The sequence below is a fragment of the Rana temporaria genome, chromosome 11 (assembly GCF_905171775.1).
Source record: "Rana temporaria chromosome 11, aRanTem1.1, whole genome shotgun sequence".
NCBI lineage: Eukaryota > Metazoa > Chordata > Amphibia > Anura > Ranidae > Rana > Rana temporaria.
Window position 1 is genome coordinate 148977108 of NC_053499.1, and position 24205 is coordinate 149001312.

Here is a 24205-nt window from a genome sequence, read left to right on the forward strand (position 1 = left end):
GCAGCAGAATGAAAACCAGTTACTTCACTTGACCTTTCTCAAGTTCCATTTCTCGCTAAAACGATATTCCAAGCCCAGAGCCTGGCTGGCCACTTGATGGCGGCTCCGCTGTTATTCAATTACCTCTTCATCAAGACCACATCCGTGGCGGCACACGACGCACAACACAAAAAAAAAAGCGCAACAGTCTCCTTTTAAACCAACTTAGTGACTTTATTGATGAGCGATAACCTTGTACTCCTAAATATCACTAAACTGTGTACAATTAGGAACGGAACATTATAGGAGAGCGAAGACAGCGAAATTAAAACGAAGCAGACTGGAAGGAGAAAGCGATCGTCTTGTTTGCTCTTTATTTTTTGTCGTTCACTGATCCGGTGTACACAGATGCCTTGGGTGGAGGGGGGGGGGGTGTTGTTTCTGTGGTGTGGCAGTAAAGTTGCATCACTCATCTATACTAACTTTTTTACTTTCAATGCTTTATTTTTTTTTTGTATTTTTTAGTCCTTTTTTTTTTTTTTTGCTTGCGATCAGTTTTAAAGCCTTCGGCTGCTGGAGATTGCATTCCGATTTAAAAAGACTGCCGCTGTCCAGCAGGGAGGGAGTTAAAACCTATTAATAGTTCCTATGAGGCACCCAGCATCACTGAAAAAAGCTTTAGAATTCAATTTTTTTTCACCTGATCAATGCGAGAAAGTTTCTTTTTTTTTTATTATTTTATACTGTTTACCGATTCGGCATTCTAAAAAGCGGTCTCTGTGAAGGATTCATCGGAAGGGAATTGGGGGATGGGGGGGTGTCTGCTGGAAAGGGGACTTTAGGAATTAACGTGTACAAGAATGAATGCTGGTGCGTTTAGTCTTTGGCGAAGCGTGGAGGGTTGCCCAAAAGGCGACGAGCCACTTCTAGCCTAGACGCTAAAAAATAAAAAAAATAAAGTAAAAAGAAAAAAAAAAATCTATTCTCTTTATTAATAAGTATCAGTAGACCTTCTTCCGTGGAGTCATCCCAGAACTGTAGCAGCAAATGGCTGAACGTTACTCGTCAAGGGGTTTGGGTGGAGGTGTCCAGCCGTAAAAGCTGCTGCTTCAAAAATGTATTGAATGGCCCCCGGTTAAAACTCTTTTTGGGGCCCCGGGAGGGAGGGGCGATTTGCCCGGCTACCTGGTAGCAGGAGACAGATATAGCATGGTGCTTTGTAGACCCCTCCGTAGATTTACTATGGGGTTTATTAGAGGCTCACCGCTAACTTTCATAAATAGCGGCACTCCGGAGGAAAGCAAGATTGGAGTACGATAGATGAACCCCATCAGGTTTTATTGCTCTTGTGTCCACGATGGGAAGATACTCCTCACTTCCTGTCCAAGTGACAACAGTCATGGATGCAAGACAATAAGAGGGAAATATGAACACAAGCCTGCAATAAAGACCTGACAGGCATTCTCTCTCCTCCCCCCACTCTATGCAAAGTTTTGCTGAGCTGTAATGAGGCAAAGGAAGTTTAAATATGCGGCTTCTGCTTGGTGCTGCCCAGCAAGGAGCCCAATGACCAGCTGGCAATCATGCCTGCCCCAATACAACTCTGATGTTTTCCTTATTGTTCTCTATTGGCTGCAGCGATACTAGGCTAACCAAATGAGCCAAACAGCTCGCCATAGATGGATCGGACCTCTGCCAGGTTCAGTAGGGACCTCTGCCAGGTTCAGTAGGGACCAGCCAAGATTCAATCCCTCTATGGGCAGGCTGGTGGTACATATATCAATCCACCCATTGACTTGGGTACAATTAGCCTGTCTGATTTTTTTTTTCTACATGTGTCACGGATGGCGGCTATAGCCGCTAGCTGTAATCGCCGTATTCTGCTGGCTGGGAAGGCTCCCTACTGCCAGAACACAATAGTGCTGAGGAAGCGATTCCCCATCAACACAGACTGTATTTATGGGGGGGAATCAAGCCATTTTTATTCCAAGAAAATTGCATAACCTATGGACTGCTTAGGGCAGTGATCGCAAACCTTGACCCCCAGATGTTTTGGAACTACATTTCCCATGATGCTCATGCACTCTGCAGTGTAGTTGAGCATCATGGGAAATGTAGTTCTCGAACCCTCTGGGTTTGCCAAGGTTCCCATCACTGGCTTAGGGCTTCACTCACTTGTGCAGCCAGGACTCCAACATGCAGGCGCTTAGGGCTGTACACACACCGCGCCGTGGTCGCAGGTAAAATTAATTAGCATGTTGCATTTGGCATTGTTGGCTTGTTACCGCTGCTGTTTGCAACTCATGCAAGTGTATGTAAAGGAGGAAGCAACCCCTTAGGCCCCTTTCACACTTGTGCGACTTGTCCTGAGACTGCAAAGTCGCAGGACAAGCCGTACCTTATGATTTCCATTGAGTACCATTCATATCTGTGTGACTTCAAGTCGCACCAACTTCAAAGTAGTCCCTGTACTACTTTGGTCGGACTTTGATGCACGGTACACAGGCATTACCTGAAAATGCTGCAAAATTGCGTCAAAATCGCGGTAGTGTGAAAAAGGGCCTTAATGGGACTTTAAAGGGCGGCGACACAATAACAAATCTTAATAGAGCGGCGATACTGTCGCACACTATTACGATTTGTAATTGTGTAGCAGCCCTTTAAAGTCCCATTAAGGGGTTGCTTCTTTCTTTACATTTACCCGGGATGTTGGGCCTAACTACCCGATCGACTGCACCTTTACCTTCAATACATGCAAGTGAATGGGGCATCCGCGCAACGAACGCAATTACGTTGAGAAGGTGCAACATTTAATGGGTTAAATAAGCAGGGTGGAGGCGCGGCCTCCACACTGCCTGCCAAACTCCTTTTCTGAAGGGCAGCCAATACTGGCGCACATGTGAATGATCCCTTAATCATAAGTTCATCTAATGCAGGGGTCTCCAAACTGCGGCCCGAGGGCCAGATGTGGCCCTTTGCCAGCCTTTATCTATTCCTTCCAATGACATCCAACAATGGAGCACTATTTCTTCTACTGATACTAATGACGGGATACCTTTCCTCCTACTAATAAGGGCCACTTCTCCTCCGCCTCCTCCTCCGCCTATTGACCACCAACCCTGAGGCCATATTTATTCTCACTGATGCTGGGTCTGGGACATTTTCTGCCCCCACTGGCCACAATCCGGCCCTCCTAGAGTCTGAAAGACATTAAATTGGCCCTTTGAAAAGTTTGGAGACCCCTGATCTAATGTATTGATGTGGCTAAAATCAGTGTATGGGCACAAATCAAGCAGGATCTGTAACCAGCGGACACAACACTCATGTAAGAAGCAGCCGGGAAAAGGGGATTTTTTTACTCCTTGGAGACACCATTTACATCTTCTCTTGCCTCAGTGCAGACATAAAACTTCTAAAAAACCTTTCAATTTTTATTTTTTTAGTTTTGGATAAAGTGAGAAAACGTTAGAATCTCTGTCGATTATATGTTTTTCCAGATTTCCCTTCATTTTCAGTACAATGGGCGCCGGACAGAACAAGGGAGGTCCTCTAGACCAGTGGTCATCAACCCTGTCCTCAGGGCCCACTAACAGGCCAGGTTTGCAAGATAACTGAAATACATCACAGCTGATATCATTTGCTGCTCAGTGATTGCAGTATTCTAGACTGCATCTCCCCAAGGTAATACATAAAACCTGGCCTGTTAGTGGGCCCTGCAGGACAGGGTTGATGACCACTGCTCTAGACAGAACCGAGACTGCAATTATAATGCGTTTTGTAGGTTGTACCGTTTTGTAGGGGAAGGTTAATGTGTCTTTCCAAGGAAATATACCTTCCTGTCCTGGTGGCGGGTCATAGTCCGAACAGGAGGGGAGAGGATATCCCCCACAATATGGGCACATTTAAATAAAAGGTCTTTCTTCCCTCATTAACATGCCAATTTTTTTTTTTAAATAAAACCTTTTCATTTCATACCTTATTTTAGGCCCGGTGATGCCATCACTGGGTCTCTCTGCCTCTTTATATAATGCAATCAGATCATGGCTGGTGGGAGGGGCCTAAAGACATCCCCATCCCAGGCCTCAGTACTCTTCTCAGAAGCCCTCAGTCCTGATATAAGCAGTGGGAGGAGTTATGCAAATATCAAAATGCCTTGATGGGTGGGGGTGTCACCCTGGAGGAGTGGGTGTTCCTAGGCAGGCTGTATTTGCACAGACCCGCCCATGTGAGGCTGAGCCTCCATGATTGAAAGAACTGAAATCCAATAAAAGAAAGGGGTGGGCTCAGGGACAGTCAGGCTGGAGGGAAAAGGCCTAGAACAGTGATGGGGAACCTCGGCACCCCAGATGTTTTGGAACTACATTTCCCATGATGCACATGAACTCTGCAGTGTTGTTGAGCATCATGGGAAATGCAGTTCCAAAACATCTGGGGTGCCAAGGTTCCCCATCACTGGCCTAGAACAGTGATCTCCAAACTGCGGCCCAGGGGCCAGATATGGCCCTTGAGGCACTATTTCACACCAGTTCCCCTACTGGCACCATCAATGGAGCGCTATTCTTCCATTAATACCTTTAAAGAGGCACTAGTTCTCCCATTGAAACCAAAAAAAGGGCAATGATGTTGGGGCATTTTCTACTCCTACTGACCAAAGTCTGAAGGATAGTGCACTGGCCTTTTGCTTAGAAACTCAAAACTAGTAGATGGCAGATACCAGCTTTGAAATGAGATGGGGCTCTGACTTGCTGCAGCTTCAAATGCACATTGTGTGAAGCTCACAGTGTGCAGTGGAATCAGAGTAAGCCATTTCAGTCCAGGAGAGGAGGCGCTACAACTCTGCGAGACTGAAGCTCAGCTTTAAAACCCGACAGAGGTCCCAACCCTTCCTCACGACATCCAAAACTAAAAAATGTATTATTATTTTTTTTTGCTGGAGATTGGACATAATTTGTGTTTTTACAAGTCACATCTGTGCTTAAAACATCATTTTTAAGAAGAATTTTTTTTTTACGCTTTGCCACCTCCCCTCGTTCAGGAAGGATGCAGCAAAGTGAATCGGATTCAAACATTTCTTAAATTCTACTCTAAAAAAAAAAAAAAAAAATGTTTTCAAAGAAAGGGAGAAACAAAAAGTCTTAAAGGAAAAAGCTCGGAAGAAGCGGAGGAGGAAGATCACTCGAAAAAGAGTAGAGAGAGTTAAAAGGAAGTGAAGAGAGAGAGAGAGAGAGAGAGAGAGAGAGAGAGAGAGAGAGAGAAGAGAGGTGATTCGTGTGTCTATGAAGCAGGAGTCTTGCGCACGCCAGCTCACACAGCGCCAAGCGGAGTTCACAGCAGGTCTACGCGGCGGTAATACAGGAGGTAGGCCGTGCGCTCTACAGTCTGTTTCACCACCTGGAACTGGTTTATCACTTTGACAGTCTGGTCATCGATACGCAGCCAGCCGTTGAGACCGATCTGGAAGACGTCTGTAGTGTAGTGGCCGCCGGTGGCACTGTTTCCGTGGTGATACACAACTGGGGGGGGGGGGGGGGGATAAAAAGAGACAAAAATTAGAGAGGGGTCCACCAATTAAAAAAAATTAAAAACAGTCAAGAGGGTGCGGGCACAACAGAAGGGATACACAGGACATTATGAGCTCAACAGGCCAATATTCATATTGAGACCAGCCATGGAGACACTAAATTATTTTGTCAATCGTAATAAAAAAAAAAAAATTGGAATGTAAAATGAAAACCCTAAATAAGGAGGTTCAATTTAAAATGATTATAAAAGGATCGCTTTTTTTTTTTTTTAAACAGGCAATATATGCCTCCACTGTACAGTTCGTCTTGCACAGAGTGGCCCCGATCGTCCATTTCTGGACGATATATATATATTTTCCCCCCCAACACCGTATTTGCGCATCGGTCTTACAAGCGCCCTTTGTTTGGAAAAAATTCACTTTTTTAAATTAAAATATAAGGACAACAGTAAAGTTAGCCCAATTTTTTTTTATATTGTGAAAGATAATGGCCCAGATTCTCAACCGAGCTACGACGGCGTATCTCCAGATACGCCGTCGTATCTATGCTACTGATTCTTAGAATCAGTTACGCATAGATATCCATTAGATCCGACAGGCGTAAGTCTCTTACGCCGTCAGATCTTAAGAGCATTTTTTTTTTGGACCGCTAGGTGGCGCTTCCGTCGAAATCCGCGTTGAGTATGCAAATTCGTAGATACGCGAATTCCCGAACGTACGCGCGGCCGACGCAGTAAAGTTACGAAGTTTACGTTAGGCTTTTCCCGGCGTAAAGTTGCCCCTGCTATATGAGGCGCAGCCTATGTTAAGTATGGCCGTCGTTCCCGCGTCGAAATTTTAAAAAGTTACGTCGTTTGCGTAAGTCGTCCGTGAATGGGGCTGGACGTCATTTACGTTTAGGTCGAAACCAATGACGTCCTTGCGACGCAAGTTGGAGCAATGCACACTGGGATATTTTACAGACGGCGCATGTGCAGTTTGTTCGGCGCAGGGACGCGCTTCATTTAAATGATACATGCCCCTTACCCGCCGAATTTGAATTCCGCCGGGTGATTTACGCTACGACGCTGCAACTTACGGAGCAAGTGCTTTGAGAATACAGCACTTGCCCGTGTAAGTTGCGGAGGCGTAACGTAAATGAGATACGTTACGCCCGCACAATTTTGCGCGGCTGTACGCGAATCTGCCCCACTGTTACACCAAGTAAAATGATACCCAACATGTCACGCTTCAAAATTGTGCCCGCTCGTGGAATGGCGCGAGCTCGTTGGGACAGGGCGCTTTAAAAAACAATAGTTTGTTTTATTTTATTAAATTTACACACACACAAAAAAAAAAAAAAAAAAAAAAAAAGAAGAAATGGGTTACTTTTATTCCTATTACAAGGAATGTAAACATCCCTTGTAATAGAAAAAAAGCATGACAGGTCCACTTAAATATGAGATCTGGGGGTCAAAAAGACCTCAGATCTCATATTTAGACTAAAATGCAAAAAAAAAAAAAAAAAAAATTGTCATTTGAAAAAAATTACAACAAGAAAATATGCCTTTAAGAAGCATGGGCGGAAGTGACGTTTTGACGTTGCTTCTGCCCTGCTATGGGGACGGGTGGGGGCCATCTTGCCCTCACTCGTATCCCAGCCGAGCAGGACCCGATCGCCTCCGCCGCTTCCGATGGCTCCGGTAAGCGGCGGAGGGCGCGGGAGCCCCTCTCCTGCCGCCAACGGTGATCTCGCGACGAATCCGCCGCGGAGACCACCATTATCGTTTAAAGGACTGCTCAGAGGAAAGATGGATATCTCGGTTGTGGTGGCGGCGGCTGCTGCTACCGAGATATCCATCTTTTTAAAAATGACGTATATATACAGTGCATAGTCCTTAAGTGGTTAGGGTGAGAAAACAGGAGGGTTTACAACCAATTTAACTGAAGTCATTTATATTCTTCTAAAATATTAACATCATGTATTAGACCCACTGATGACACTTACCTGCAAAGAGCCTGTAGGTCCTTTGGCCTTTAAATATCTTGCCTTTTACTCCAGGAGAAAGCAAATCTACAGAAGTAATGAGAATAGTGTGTCAGAATAGTTTTTTTGATCAGATATGTAGCAGAATACATTTTGGCCTAAATTCATGAATATAGAAGATGTTTTTGGATATGGTTTAAAAAAAAAAAAAAGGAGAAAATATCATTTGTTTTCGTTTATATAGTTAAAAAAAAAAAAGTGGGATAAAATGCCACCAAATGACAACCATTTGTGTGAAAACAGATTATATATATTCTATTTGGGTGCAGTTTTGCATGACTGGTGAAAAGTAGCGCAATGCTGAATAGCAAAAAAAAATAAAACATTTTGGGTCAAGAAGGGCGTAAATACCTTCCAGAGGTCAAGTTGTTAAAGTAAAACTTTTCCTGAGAAAAACATGGAGGCCAACATTTATGATCTCCATATGAAAATGCCAGTTGCCTGGCTATCATACTGGTCCAATGACTATGAAACCAAGTCACTGATCTGGGACAAGCATGAGGATTAGGAAAGCGAGATCATCTTTTTCGATCATCGGCCCCTCCTCTCACCTTTACTAATTTCCAGATCCACGGGGTATTCAATATTCTTCACCAGCTTCTGGCAGCCGCCAGTCTTCTCGAATACGAAGCGTTTGAGGTGCAGGACGAGTACAGGAGGCAGCTCCTCCAGAGTCACCCGCCGGCTGATTTCCACCTAAAGGAAGAAGAAGAGCATTAGAACGAGGAGAAGACACGCTATTTCTTGGCAAGTCTGAACAGCCAGGTGCAGGCAGAGAATAAGAGAGGTCCTGCTTGGGGTTAACCCCAAATGCTAGTCGGGCCCAGAATTCTACATCGACTGTTGATTGGGGAATTGAACAATTTTATTTCTTCCATGGTGGAAGGAAACAAAATCAATCTATTGCCTGCCTTAGGAAGCCATGTAAAGCACCCTGCTAGCTCCACCCACCGTCGTAACCTGGCCACATTGCATAAAGAAGCCTAGAGACCCAGTAACGGTGTCACTGGATCTAAAATAAGATATGGAATGAAAATGGAATGGTTTGATTTAAAGATATCTTTAGCCTGTAGTCAGGGGTCTCAAACTGGCGGCCCTCCAGCTGTTGCAAAACTACAAGTCCCATGAGGCATTGCAAGGCTGACGGTTACAAGCATGACTCCCACAGGCAGAGGCATGATGGGACTTGTAGTTTCGCAACGGCTGGAGGGCCGCCAGGTTGAGACCCCTGCTGCAGATGAAGCCTGAAGAAAGTCTCTAGTCCGCAGCAGCAGCAGAAGGTTCCAAGCAAATTACCACCTGCACCTGTTCTGTATAGAGGTAAAGAGAACCTCCCTTATGAACAAGCCCAGAGAGATGTGCAGAGCTGCAGACGAGGAGCGCGAACCCAGACAGGCCGCAGACAGCAGGAATTCTCAGCCCTGGAAGCAGAAGCTGGAAAGGGCTCCAAGTGGTGGCTTGCGTTTAGCTACAATAATATGAGTTAATACGGCGGGTCAGGCACTTGTCTGCAGCCAGGCCCAGAAGTGCCCGACAAGGCCAATAAAATTACTGGTTTCCGCAAACAAAACACATCCATCTAAAATTGACTTTTCTTGCTCAGCTGGTAAGGGAACTGGTCGGCGGCCAACGCGCCAGAAGAAGATGTGGAGTTGCAGAGATTCTCATAATAGTGATTGGTGTGTTTGTTGGAGAAACGCTCCATAGTCCAGGCTGGAGGAGAAGACAATCCACAAAACCTATTTTTATGATGCAATAAATCAACAACAGCATTTTTATTCCGCAGACAAGCCTTGCTTATGTCAAAATACTTTTAACTGTAAATTTAAAGGGTTAATTCACCTTTACCAAAAAGCACACAGGGCTCTCCCATATGGGTACAGGTAGGTGGTGTAGCACACTGCGTCGCTTCTAGCCAGGGTCTATCAGTTCAAAGAATGCAAGCCAAAACCTCATTAACCAACTCCCGCCCTACTGCCAAATGACGGGCGGCGGCTCTATTGTTCTGGGCGATGTCATATGACGTTGTCCCACTCTCGGCATGCGCAGCGCTAAGATTGGCAGTGTGCTCTGTCCCTGGGGTGTAGCGCATCACCCATCTTGGTAAAGAGCTGATGAGGCCCTTTACCCATGTGATCATCTGTGTCCAATCAATGGCTATCAGCATTCCTTTCCTCACACTGACAGCGCGTGAGGAGAGTCGGTCGGCAGCATTTTCCAACGGGGACATCTGCACAGATAATCAGCGACTACTCATCAGCGACGCCCTCCTACCAGCGTGGTCTCATCAGCGATGCCCTCCCACCGGCAGCGCCCACCAGCGGAAGCCAATGGCTGTGCTGCTATCAATCTATCGAATCAGGACCCGAGACACCAGCTGGAGCGCTAGTCCCAGTCGCTGGAAAGACTGGGTTCAGGTAAGTAAAAGGGGAGGCTCTGGGGGCTGCTGCATCACGGGAGGTTTTATCATCAGAATGCACAGACTTCATTAAGGTGCAAAAATCTCACCTAAGCGCCCCCACAGTGCTAAAAAAAAAAATATTGCAATAAATATAAATAAAAAAATGAATTGTAAAAAATAAAAATAAAAAACACACCGACACCATCCACTCCCCCCCCCCCCCCAAAAAAAAGAAAGAAAAAAAAAAGAAAGCATCAGAAAAAAAGCATAACAAAAAATGTCCGTTTTCATCAGATATGGACGGATGGGGACGTATCGCCAGCCGTCAAATTTTGGCGGATCGGGTCGGATGTCAGCGGACATGTCTCCGCTGACATCCGACGCTCCATGGGACTGCATGGAGCGGCCGTTCAGGTCCGCCGTCAAAACTGACAGGCGGACCTGAACGGTCCGATTGCCTGAAAGGGGCCTAAGACTTGACATGTTTGGTATCCATTTACTCAACACAATACAATCTTTCATATTTTTACCAAATAATGGATAGAATATGGTGTTTGCTTTGACTAAAAGTTAATTTTAGTGCATTGCTTCCTGAAATTTTATGTTTAAAAATGGCTGTGCAAATATCGTGCGACATAAAAAAGTTCCAACACCCACCATTTTATTCTACAGAGCCTCGGTTTCCAAAACATACTTTTTACTTTACTTTACTTTACTAACAGGTGTGCAAAGAAATAAAATAAAGATTGCTCCGGTAGGCAAGTGGTTAAGCCATCAGCAGCGACGGCATCTTCCGGAGAGACCTCCACACACCAGCGTTATCTTTGTTTTCAATACACCGGCTCCTGTTCATTACAGCAGGGACGTAACACTGGCACACAATCCGAGACAGGCTGTGAAAAAGCACACCGAGTTTGTTTACTGAAGCTGGAACTTTCTGAATTTTCTATCTTGGATTGTGCGTTTGATCTGTGAGCCATCTATAGAATCCCAAGGCCGGCCAAAGCCTTGACTTAGAATCTCATGTCTCAAAACACGCAAGCAGCAAATTAGAACTCCCTTCTGTCTGCATTACGGCAGCACCGTGCAATGCCACACACAGCCGGCCCGCTTCATGGGACAGACCCTCCCACTTTCAGCCTGATCTCTGAGATGCAGCAGGTTAACCTATCAGATCTGGGGGGTCCTTGAAGTCTAGATACCTATACCAAATTAACGGCCAGTTCACACCAGACGCAGTTCAGTTCAGTTCTGTGTGCTTTTTTTCTGCACAAAAAGCATGCAGTGTTTTCCAATGGCTCTAGTTCACACCATGCAGTCAGTTTCTGCAATGGAAACTGACTGCATTGTGTGGTGTGAACTAGAGCCAATTAAAGCCATTGGAATACATGGAAAACACTGTGCATGCATTTTTAGATATATATAGAGAAAGCAGACTGCGCAAAGGAACATACAATAAACAACACCTAAAAATGGATCTCCGCTTAACCCACTCCTCGCCCCCTTACATGCCATATTTGGGGGGGGGGGGGGGGGGGGGGGGCTTCAGGAGAAGGGGACTTCCTGTCCCACTTCCTCCTTCCGCCGAGGGGCTGAAAAGGCGATTAGCTTAATCGCCTTTTCACAGCCCCTCCCTGTAGGCGAGCGCCTGTCCAATTGGACGGCGCCGCGCCGCTCACGCATGAACAGTGGGTGCCCGACTGTGAAGCCGAAAGCTGTCACTGCCGGGTGCCCACACTAAGAATGAAGACGCCGGCCGGTGAGGGGGGGCGAGGAGCGGAGCCCCGGCCGGCGCGTCGCTGGAGCCGTGGAGCAGGTAAGTGTCAGTTTATTAAAAGCCAGCAGCTACACTTGTTGTAGCTGCTGACTTTTAATAAAAACGTTATTAAACCTTTAACAAAGCAGCTGAACACTGAAGGTCAATAAAATCCTTAAACAGAGTACATAGAAAAAAGCAGTGCAGCGCTACAAACAAAAAATAATAGAATAAAATAAATGGTAAGTCCAAAAAATGATCAATCGGGGTGAAGAAAGGGTTAACTGACTCCTGGGACCTCTTCTTCCGCTGAAGAAGTCCTGTACCTTGGGACGATACGCGTGCGGGGGGCTTTCATTTGATGTCAGGACAGCCACCTACCTGGTCTTTTTATTGTTGTACGCTCATTTTCCATGCACTAGGATATAGTGCTGTATTTGTGAGTACCCCATCTTTTTAATACATTTTATTATTGTGATCATACGGAGAGCACTATGTGTCTGCTTTATACCCTTCCATGACACCATTCCACGTGAGAGTGTATCGGATGACCATCCAACTTCAGGAGTCATTTTGAGAAAGGGACCATCCGAGGAGGCACCGCTATATCTAAATCCCCCCTCATTTAAGGGATAGCGCATTTGACCTGCTTCTCACACACAGGTCCATTCGTTCAGGTGAGCGGCTTGTACTTCTATTTAAGGATACCTGTTTGCTGTGTTTTAAGGAGTTTACATCTGAACACCTCAGTGAGGTCCCAGGAGTCAGTTAACACTTTCTTCACTCCGATTGATCATTTTTTGGACTTACCATTTATTTTATTTTATTATTTTTTGTGTGTTTTGTTTGTAGCGCTGCACTGCTTTTTTCCATGCATTTTTAGGGCAGAAAAAATGCACACAAAACTGAACGGAACTGCGCCTTAGAGAGTTACTAAACCCACCGTAAAATCAGTCTGTAGATGCAGTAGAGCATGCTTGTTATACACACTGTGGAACCCAAATAGTTAACCCTCCACATTGTGCAAAAAGGCTGTTTGATCCTGTGTACTCCGATCCTCCCCTTCTTATACTGTCCCAAATCTATCTCCTGACAGAACAGAGCCTTGGGGGCACTCTGCACATGCTCAGTTTAGTGTGTATTGCTAGAGGTTTCTTTTTTTTTGCTTGTGATCAGCACTATCCAGACAGAAGGTCAGGGGTCCTGCAGCTTCATAGGACAGTCAGGGGAGAAGGAAAACTCCCCCTACAAGCTTTAACCAGACACCTATAGCAGTCACAAGACTGCTATATACTGCCGATGAGAACATGTATTTAGCCATTTCTATTTACTAAAATAATTGCATTTCCATGTTCTGTGTACTGGGTCTCCTGGGTTTAGTAACACTTTGGTCCAATTTGCTGGCCTATATAAAACTTTTACTATCTTGTCCTGCCAATTGCCGAACGCATGTGTGTGGTAGCAGGACGAGTGGGCCCTTAAAGTGGAAACTAAACGCTTTCTTTCCTTTACAGCCAAGGAAGCTGCCCTCTTAGCCTGCGTCTGATCTGCAGTTTCCATGGCACTGTATGTGTGATCAGTTACGACACCAGCTATTTGATAGCTTGACAGTTCAGATTAGAGCACAAGCAACCGAGTTAAAATTCATGGCATGCCTAAAATGTAACGTTTATGGGCGTTTATTTCGCTAGAATGCCCACGTGCAGCACATAGGCATCAATAGCGCACCACAGTTCTGTGCTGAAAGCATGCTTACCGTCAACTCCTAGCAAAGTTATCACAGATGGCTCTGGTTCACCGTTTATGAAGGAAGGAGGAGCTACGGATCATGTGACTACTGTGACAGCCAATCACAGCAGGCACGTGGATCAGTGCAGATATTGGAATCAAGCACTTTTATTTATAAAAAAAAAAATAAAAAAAATTACATAACCTTACAGGCTGAGAATCTATGACCTGGAACGCAGAGAGATCAAATAGAAAAATAGGAGTATGGCTGAGAAAGTCAGTACCACATCCCTTAATAAACTGAAAACAAAATCATATAATAGCAGGGGGTTGGCAAAAAAAATTGTAAAAAAAGACAATAGCTATACTAAGGGTCTAACCCCTTAAAGCACAAGTGGTTGTTCCTACACTTAATATCGAAACCATAATCATCCAATATCAGTTACAGCAGGGAATAACGCGTTTCACATCTATTGACTTCTTCAAAAGGGTTCAGGGGATATGTGTGGTTTGGGATACAGTTTATAAAGGAACAGAAAATTTAGACCCCTTTCACACTGAGGCGCTTTTCCAGGCGCTAGAATGCTAAAAAATAGCGCCTGCGAAGCGCCCAGAAAGAGCCGCTGCATTTGTGCGCTGGCAGGACGTAAAATGTCCTGCAAGCAGCATCTTTGTAGCCGCGTGTATACCGCTCCTGCCCATTGAAATTAATGGGCACCGAGGCTATACCGCCGGCAAAGCGCCACTGCAGTGGTGCTTTGCAACTGATTTTAACCCTTCTATAGGGTTAAAAAAATAAAAACCGCAGAGGTGATCAAATACCACCAAAAGAAATCTCCAATTGTGGGGAAAAAAAATAACGTCAATTTTGTTTGGGTGCCACGTCGCACAATCGCGCAATTGTCAGTTAAAAGCGACGCAGTTATGTTGGACTGGTGAATTTTGAATGCGTGGCAGCATAAAAGTATAAGCAAAAAAAAGAAAAACTATCCAGAGTTAATTTCCAGGAGGTCAAGCTGAGTCATTCCCCTTTGGAGTTTATTCTTCTCGGCTTTTCCTTATAAAACTTCTATTCCTGTGAAATATGAGATCTTCAAGGATTCCCCTTTCCCATCTACTGGAAAATGTAGGTGAAAAGAAATAACCCAATTCTGGCACATTTGCAGCGTTTTCTGCGCTGATCTGCGATACATTTCCTGGTAACGGAATACCAAGCGTTACAGCTGAAGTGTAATGTGCGCATGTATAATACCTTCTCTTTTTCCCTCCCCACTGGGTCTTTCTGCCGGCCTTGTTCCATAGTAAGATGGAGATCAGTGGGCTCCTGTAAATGACACAGCAGTCTGCCTTAAAGAGGAACTTCACTCACCCAATCAACATTGATTAATTGTAATCCTTATGCTGCTAGCATTAGTAAATAGTTTGAAGAGTATACCATATTTATTTGTTTTAAATCTTTTCCCCTATTTCGTCAGTTACTTCCTGGTTTCTGGCCCAGGAAAATAAAAGGTCATACACCCCAGAAGAAGTCTTCAGGAGGAGAGCAGGTTTCTTTTTTCTTTTTTAAGCCAAGCACACTCTCCTGCCTGCATGCCTGAGCCAAGGCCAGATTGCTTCCAAGTACAGTGGAACCTCGGCTTACGAGCATAACCTGCTCCAGGAGAATGCTCGTAATCCAAAGCACTCGCATATCAAAGAGTTTCCCCATATTCCCCAATAATTTGTTCCGCTTTGCGTTCTATGGCATGCAATACCGCATGTGGCCAGAAGTGGGGGGCACTGGAGAGCCTCGGATTACTCGGCTGAACTCGGAAACTGAGTACCGTATTTTCCGGCGTATAAGACGACTTTTGGCATGTAAAAAAATGCCTTAAAACTCAGGGGTCGTCTTATACCTGTGTGTTCAGGCTGCAGGCATCCATTATTCAAAAGCCGCGCCTCCTCCTCCATGCTGTTCCGTGATAGGCGGAACACTAATTTTCCCAGCAGAGCCTCTGTTTCAGTGTTCCGCCTATCACGGATGCCTTCTCATCCTCGGTCTCGGACGAGAGGACATCCGTGATAGGCGGAACACTAAACAGAGGCTGGGAAAATTAGTGTTCCGCCTATCACGGTACAGCATGGAGGAGGAGGCGCGGCTTTTGAATAATGGACGCCCGCAGCCTGACAAACCATACAAACAGGAGCAGGTAGGGAGATTGTGACAGCGAGGCATGCAATGCAACGGCACAGCGAGGCATGCAATGCAACGGCACAGCGAGGCATGCAATGCAACGGCACAGCGAGGCATGCAATGCAACGGCACAGCGAGGCATGCAATGCAACGGCACAGCGAGGCATGCAATGCAACGGCACAGCGAGGCATGCAATGCAACGGCACAGCGAGGCATGTAATGTAACGGCACAGCGAGATTTGAAAAAAGCCTGTTTCTGTCAGCGGTTGTTCTGGCTTCCAGACAGACTAGTAGGAAGGGGGTCGTCTTATACGCCGAGTATATGCCAAAACCAAAATTTTACCTGGAAAATTAGGGGGTCGTCTTATACGCTGGCAAATACGGTATTTCCGAACGGCTCCGCTGCCCTGCACATTGCTGTGGCTTGAATCCTGCTTGTTTTGCGAAAGACAACACTCGCAAACCGAGTCAGGATTAAAAAAAAAAAATAAGTGCTCGTATTGTGAAACGCTTATTAACCGCGTTACTCGCCATCCAAGGTTTCACTATAGTAAAATGCTACATGAATCATTTGCACTTACTCAAGATGGCCACAGCCAGAAATGCTAGAGCGGTGTTTTTCAAAGTGATTTCTCACACGGGTGGGGGGGGGGGCTTGCTTTTGGATATTAAAAACTAATGAAATGTTTTTGGTTTGCGGTGCTCAGATGCAGCAAAGATCCTTGTTAAGCATTATATGAGAGCATTACATTAGATGTGCATCCATGCTGGCCATTGGGTGCTACAGACTTTAGCTGTGCAAATCTGCTGTTCAGTTGCTTGATTACGCTCAGCACAAACACCAGAGTGAGAGCAATAATTCGCAATTTACTTTAACCACTTGCCAACCACCTAACGTACACGTACTGAAGCAGGTCTGCTCTATTCCACAAAATCGCGCATCTGTACTGCATTTTGTGCAATAGCCACTAGGGGCGCACACGTGCCACCGGAGGTGTGACCACACACTGATTGGACAGAGGGGGAGATGTCCACGGGCTACCTGTGATCGTTGCAGAGAGAGGCAGAATGGCAGTCTGCCTACGTAAACAAGGCAGATCGCCGTTCTGACAGGGAAGAAGATTTTGTGTTCCTTCTAAGCAGGAACACCGATCTCTGTCTTCCTCCAGTCAGAGCATCCCCTACACCAGGGATATGCAATTAGCGGACCTCCAGCTGTTGCAAAACTACAAGTCCCACCATGCCTCTGCCTCTGGGTTTCATGCTTGTGGCTGTCAGAGTCTTGCTATGCCTCATGGGACTTGTAGTTTTGCAACAGCATATCCCTGCCCTACACAGTTAGCAAGCACTCTCTAGGGTCACATTTAACCCTGTGACCACCCCTGAGGTTAACCCCTTTCCCTGCCAGTGTCGTCCGTACAACAGTACATATTTTTAGCACTGATCACTGTTCAAGTGTGTCACTGGTCCCCAAAAGGTGTCCGATTCGTCTGCCGCAATGTCACAGTCCTGCTAAAAATCACTGATCGCCGCCAGTGTAGAAGTGATAATGTTTGCGCAAACCACAATCAAACGCTTATTGGGATTTTTTTTTGTTTACAAAAACATAACAGAATACATATTGGCCTAAAACTGATGAAGAAATTAGATTAAAAAAAAAATTTAATCAGATAATTTTTATAGTGATAGCAGAAAGTAAAAACTTTTAAAAAAATTGGTCTTTTTTGTTTATAGTGCAAATAAATAAAACCGCAGAGGTGATCAAATATCGCCAAAAGAAAGCTCTATTTGTGAAAAAAAAAATTTTATTTGGGTACAGCATCGCACGACCGCGCAATTGTCAGTTAAAGTAACACAGTGACGTATTGCATAAAGTGGCCCCTTCCAGGGCTCTAGAGGTTAAAGTGGAGTTCCACCCAAAAATAGAACCCCTCCGGTGTCACATTTAGCACCTTTCAGGGTGAGGAGGGAGCTGACTGTAGTTTTTATTTTTTTTCATGTCAAGGGCTTAAAGGGGATGTAAAAGGTAAATGTTTTTTCACCTTAATTCATCCTATTTCCGACGGTACCGCCCCCCCGTTTTACTTACCTGACCCCTCAAAAGTCCCACGCGCGTCCATGTGATCCTCTTCGGTTCCCAGCCTGGCCTTTGATTGGCTAGGCTGGACGGATTGATAGCAGCGCAACAATTGGCTGGCGCTGCTGTCAATCACAACGGATGACGCGGCGCGCCGGGGCCGAGTGATACAGTCGGCGGCTATGCCCGCCGCTGTATCACGGGAGCGCACTCGCAAAAGCTTTCCACCATGCGAGCTCGCTTGCATGAAGCTGGAAAGCTTTTGCGAGGAGGAGCCGAGACAGCCGCCGAGGGACCCCAGAAGACAGGGTTAGGGGTCACTCTGTGCAAAACGAGCCTCACAGCGGAGGTGGAAGTATAACATTTTTGTTCTTTAAAAAAAAAAAAAAAAAAAACACTTTGCCTTTAGTGTTCCTTTAAGCAATGTTTGACATATTTTGCAATTATTTACTCGACGCAAACCTATATTTGACCAAATAATTTGGAATAATAGTGGTTACCCCCAAATTAATTTAATTTTTTTTTTTCCTGAATTCATTTTTATTTATTTTTTGTGCAATAGTAATTTCTAGCAATAAAATGCAGAAAATGTTACCATATGTGCAAGGACAAGAAAAATAAATACATTTTGTCCCAGTAGGCAAGCAAGCTGTACAAAAACAAGCAGAAGACTGACAAGCTCATCTATTTCACTCTGCTCATTCCTCCTATCAATATGCTCCTTGCTCGGGAATAATGACAGCAGATGGCACTATGCAATAAAAAAAATAAAATAAAAAGAGGCAGAAAAGTCACCAGTCTGAAAATGTTTCTAACACTTATTATGAACATGTAGGGTCAGCTGTTCACCTTGTGTGACCCTCGTGTGTTCCTAATAAATGTTGGAAATATTTCTGGTGAGGTTCGGCCTCTTTATAGATCTGCCTGAAGTTCAGCTTTCACATATAGTTGTATTTGTCGTAAGACTTTTTTTTTTCTTTGGGGGGGGGCGGGGCGTTAGTGATTTTTAGACTGAAAGGTGTTTGCAGGAGTCTTACACATATTTTTTTTCCGTCTAGCGCACATCGGTGATATTTATCCAGTCTTTGCATCAATATAACCAATAACGTTATTCCGTTCAATAAACAGATCACCCCGTCTGCAGACCGCTCTGCCTCCCGCCGCCCAGGCTACCTGTGTGACTTGGAAAAATGACCATTGGCCTAAATGTCAGGATTGGCGTAGGGGGGCGGGTGACGAGAGGCTTCACGCCGTCTCTTGTACTGGGTCGTCTCAAGCTAATTATTGTGCAATTTTTTTTATTTTTTTTTTACTCTCAGCCCAGACATCAAAATAAAAACCAGACGCAGCCGCTGCTAGATAAACTAAACACCCGTCCCTCCGAAAACCCTTAATTGTACGGTCGGTCTCTCTGCGAATACCAAAAATGACAGGTTTGCAACCAAATCCTTACATGCAGAAATCACAAGGAACTTGGCGCTGAAGGTTACGCCCGCAGCTGTTGCGACCTTCAAACAGCCGGAGGCAAAACTCGCCAAGGGGTTTTTTTTTTTTTTCTTTCCCCTGCCTGGAGCCGGACTGCTGTTTAACCCCTGTGCTGCCAAATTATTATATACAAAAAATCTAACCAACCAAGATTAAAAATGTGTCACGTAAAACAGAAAAGGATTTTTAGGGATGTATTGAAACACCCATAGGCCTCATTTACACATGCTGTTGACGGGGCAGCAAAAATGCAATGGTGGAGACGTATTTTTTCTGCCTGTCAACAGATCCCCCATATATATATATTATACACACACACACACACACACACACACACACACACTATATATATATATATATATATATATATATATATATATATATATATATATATATACATACATACACATACACACACACACACACACACACACACACACACACACATATACACACACACCCCAGAAACGGCTGTTTCTAGGCAGATCGTCCTAATCTTCCACTTCTTATTCCGGTGATCTTCTGTCTACAGGAGAGTCCACGAAGGCTCCATTCACATCTAGGCGGACGAAATCGCGGCGTTTTGTCGCCGCAAATCGTGGTACAAATAGCGGCGTTTTGTACCGCGATTTGCGGCGACAAAACACCGGTATTGTCCGCCTAGATGTGCCCCAGATTGACCCCCTCTATGGAGATGCTTCCCATCTCCTAGCCGAACGACGCCTGAAAAAAAGGTCCGGGACCTTTTTTCAGGCGGCAGGCGTCCGGCGTGGAGATGTGAACCACAGAGGGAAATGTGTTTCCAGCCCTCTGGCGGCAGCGGCGTAGCGCTACAGGCGTAAAAACGCCTAGATGTGAATGCGGTCTAACACACAGCTCCTTTCTCTATCTGGAACGTAGTGGGCATCCTGACTCTCCTGTAGTTCAAGGCAGGGGGCGAGCACGACACTCCACACCAGGGAGAAAGCCTTGCATTACTGTGTGGAGTTACAGACAGAAGAACAGGAAGTGAGGATTTCTCAGAAGAAATAAGGACATTTAAAAGCAAAATGGAAGGATGAGGTAAGTGAAGGAGGACTGCACTAAGGGAAAGGAAGCTATTTAGGATTTTTTTTTTTTTACCTTTACAACCCCTTTAAAGTGGTAGTAAACCCTCCTATGATTTTCAGCCAAGGAAGCTGCCATCTTGGCCTCTGTTTAATCTACAACTGCCATGATGCTGCACATGTGATCAGTTATGACACCAGCCATTGGATGGTTTGACAGTTTGGTTGAGAGCACAACCAATGTGACAGTTAGCATTCCCGGCATGCCAGGAATGTTAACTGTTCTTTGAAAATGTTACATTAATGGGTTTACTTCCGCTTTAAGTGCCACCCTATGAAGCTGCTTGTACCAGAGCAGGCAAAGAGCAACCTAATTTGTTTTTCAGTATTGTTAGGTTATAAATTTGTGGTCTGCGCCCCCGTTTGAGATCTTGCCTCATTTCCTGTTAGGACAGGAAGTGACGAGTAACCTCTCCAGCTACAACAAAACGTTCAATTAAGCAAGGAAGGGCCAGGGCTTCTGAAAATCTATTCCTGTCCTGGTTTCAACCAACCTTATTTTATATGTCCTCTTACAGGAAGGAAGAATTGTGGTAAAATTACCTCAATGGGGATATTGAATAGAAGGAGTTATGCTTCCCACACACACATCCAAAACTAAACATTTACAGTTGAGCTTAAAAGACGTGTCAAACCCAACACAACTTCTTTTATAAGCTCCCTTTTTGATCTGTGAAATATCCCATTAAAAGATCTTTGCAATATATCTGTTCAATAAGTGCAAAACTATACCTGATGGTCATGTCAGTGTCCTCTGCCTACTGTGTGGTATCTCAAGGAGTCTAATTAGCTCTTTTCTTGGACTACAGAAAAAAATGGTCCCTGCGTTGTGGAGGGATTCAGCAGTTTAACCACTTAAGGACCGGACCAATATGCTGCTAAATTGGCCAAGGGTTTTTTTACAATTCGGCACTGCGTCACTTTAATAGACAATTGCGCGGTCGTGCGACGTGGCTCCCAAACAAAATTCGCGTCCTTTTCTTCCCACAAATAGAGATTTCTTTTGGTGGTATTTGATCGCCTCTGCGATTTTTATTTTTTACCCTATATACAAAAATAGAGCGACATTTTTGAAAAAAAAAAATCAATATTTTTTACTTTTTGTTATAAGAAAAATCAAATAGACAACATTTTAGTCAAACATTTAGGCCAAAATTTATTCAGCCACATGTCTTTAGTTAAAGCGGATGTGCCACTAAAAAAACATATTAAAAGCCAGCAGCTACAAATACTGCAGCTGCTGACTTTTAATATAAGGACACTTACCTGTCCTGGAGTCCAGCGCCGATCGCAGCAGATGACGAGCCGATCGCTCGTCACCCTGCTGCTCCCCCCTCCATCCACGGTGAGGGAACCAGGAAGTGAAGCGCTCCGGCTTCACTGCCCGGTTCCCTACGGCGCATGCGCGAGTCGCGCTGCGCCCGCCGATTGGCTCCCGCTGTGTGCTGGGAGCCGAGTGTTCCCAGCATACAACGGGGGACGGACGGGAAACGAGGAAAAAACCCGTCTTTTGCCCGTATCGTAGGGCCGGAAGTGGGTGCAGATACCTGTCTGTAGACAGGTATCTGCACCCCCCTCCCCCCTGAAAGGTGTCAAATGTGACACCGGAGGGGGGGAGGGTGCCGATCAGCAGGACTCCACTTTAGAGTGGAGATCCGCTTTAAAAAAAAAAAAAAAAAATCGCAATAAAAAAAAAAAAAATTAGCTACCTAGCGGCAACAGTGACACTAATACAGCGATCAGAAAAATGATCGCTTAGCGACACTGGCAATAGGGAGTGAAAGGGTTAACTAGGGCGGTGATCAAGGGGTTAAAACTTTATTGGGGGGGGGGGGTACGGGGGCTACCCTGAACCTAACACTAACTGTCTGTCACACTAACACTAAATGCAGTGATCAGTACATATATGATCACTGCATTCAGTGCCACTGTGACATGGGGGGGGTTAATGTGCCTATGTGTAGTGTGTGTCAGTGTAGTGTTGGTACGACTTACTGTGTGATGTATTCTGTCCTCAGCGGCGGTTGAAAATACCGCCGAGGAGAGAATACATCACTTCCCCCTTCCTGTGTTTACACAGGAGGAAGTGACACACAGGGGAGTGCTCTCATTGGCTGCGAGCGATCCGGAGGGGGCGGACAAAAACGAACAGCCGCCCCCTCGTCCCGGATCGCTCGTGAAGCCACGGGAACCGCCGCATGTATGGGGGGGGGGGTCCCGATCGGACCCCCGACCCACGTCTAGGCAGGCACGTACAGGTACGTTGATGTGCCTGTCCCTGCCATTCTGCCAGCGTAAATGTACATGCGGCAGTTCGGAAGTGGTTAACAAAATACAAGAGGGTGGGGCTGACACTTTCTTGTACATTTGGGTCCACAGAAAACACCAGATTAACCACTTAAAGACCTTAGGTGTTTTTCAGATTTGGTGTTTGCAAGACTAAAACAGTTTTTTCTGCTAGAAAATTACTTAAAACCCCCAAACATTATATTTTTTTTTTTCTAACACCCTAGAGAATAAAATGGCGGTCATCGCAATACTTTTTGTCACACCGTATTTGCGCAGCAGTCTTACAAGCGCACTTTTTTGGGAAAAAATTCACTTTTTTGAATTAAAAAATAAGACAACAATAAATTTGGCCCAATTTTTTTATATATTGTGAAAGATAATGTTACGCCGAGTAAAATGATACCCAACATGTCATGCTTTAAAATTGCGCCCGCTCGTGGCATGGCGTCAAACTTTTACCCTTAAAAATCTAGATAGGCGACGTTTAAAAAATTCTATAAGTTGCATTTTTTGAGCTACAGAGTAGCTCTAGGGCTATAATTATTGCTCTCGCTCTAACGATCGCGGCGATACCTCACTTGTGTGATTTGAACACCGTTTTCATATGCGGGCGCTACTCGCGTATGCGTTCGCTTCTGCGCGCGAGCTCGTCAGGACGGGGCGCTTTAAAAAAAAAAATTTTTTTGTTTTCTTATTTCATTTTATTGATTTTATTATTTTTTACACTAAAATATATAAAAAAAAAAAAAAATGATCACTTTTATTCCTATTACAAGGAATGTAAACATCCCTTGTAATAGAAAAAAGCATGACAGGTCCTCTTAAATATGAGATCTGGGGTCAAAAAGACCTCAGATCTCATATTTAGGCTTAAATGCAAAAAAAAAAAAAAAAAAAAAGAAAAGGAAAATTTGTCATTTAAAAAAGACAAAAAAAAAATTGTCTCTTTAAGAGGCTGGGCGGGACTGACGTTTTGACGTCACTTCCGCCCAGCAGAGCTATGAGGACGGGTGGGGGCCATCTTGCCCTCACTCAAGTCCTCACTCTCCAGGCGGCAGCATCGGATCTCCTCCGCCGCTACCGCCGGTAAGCGGCGGAGGGCGCGGAAAAGCGGCGGGAGGGCCCGATAACCGATAACCGCCGCGGAGACCGCCGTTATCGTTTACACGACCGCCCGCTGAAAACATGGACATCTCAGTTGTGGCAGCAGCTGCTGCCGTTACTGAGATATCCATGTTTAAAAAGAGGACGTACATTTACAATACGCGGGTCTTTAAGTGGTTAAGAGGTGTATTTCTGTACTTTTACAGGGAAAAAACCATGGGGAAAGTGCATGTTCTGCAGAGATGTACTGACATTGTTTTGTTTCATTTATACTCCCAATATGCAACATGTTTGTTATTTAAACAAAAAAAAATGTACTTTAGCGTCCCTTTAACATAATGTGCTAGTATGGGATTCTTACTAGCACATTATGACATTACCTAGAGTACAAAAAAAAAACACGCCCAACGGTTTACTACCGCTTAAACAGGGTCTTTAAAGTGGTTGTAAACCCTCTGGTGGAAGTTACACCTATAGGTAAGCCTTAATCTAGAGCAGTGGTTCTCAACCTGGGGGTCGAATGACAATTTGCCAGGGGTCACCGAATCCCGGGCTGTTC

General features: G+C 45.0%; 1 protein-coding gene across 2 annotated transcripts in view; it reads right to left on the reverse strand.

The window, feature by feature from the left end:
- Positions 1 to 4420: 4420 nt before the first annotated feature.
- The window catches only part of USP10 (ubiquitin specific peptidase 10), a 66905-nt gene continuing 47120 nt past the window's right edge, over positions 4421 to 24205 (reverse strand). The window contains exons 12-15 of one of the 2 annotated variants that reach the window (XM_040329424.1): positions 14664 to 14735; positions 8078 to 8222; positions 7488 to 7553; positions 4421 to 5492 (exon numbers count right to left, since the gene is read on the reverse strand). In XM_040329424.1, the coding sequence (XP_040185358.1) occupies positions 5305 to 5492; positions 7488 to 7553; positions 8078 to 8222; positions 14664 to 14735 (471 nt within the window). In that variant the 3' untranslated portion in view covers positions 4421 to 5304. The remainder of the gene's footprint in view (positions 5493 to 7487; positions 7554 to 8077; positions 8223 to 14663; positions 14736 to 24205) is intronic. The other variant, XM_040329425.1, reaches the window with a different exon arrangement.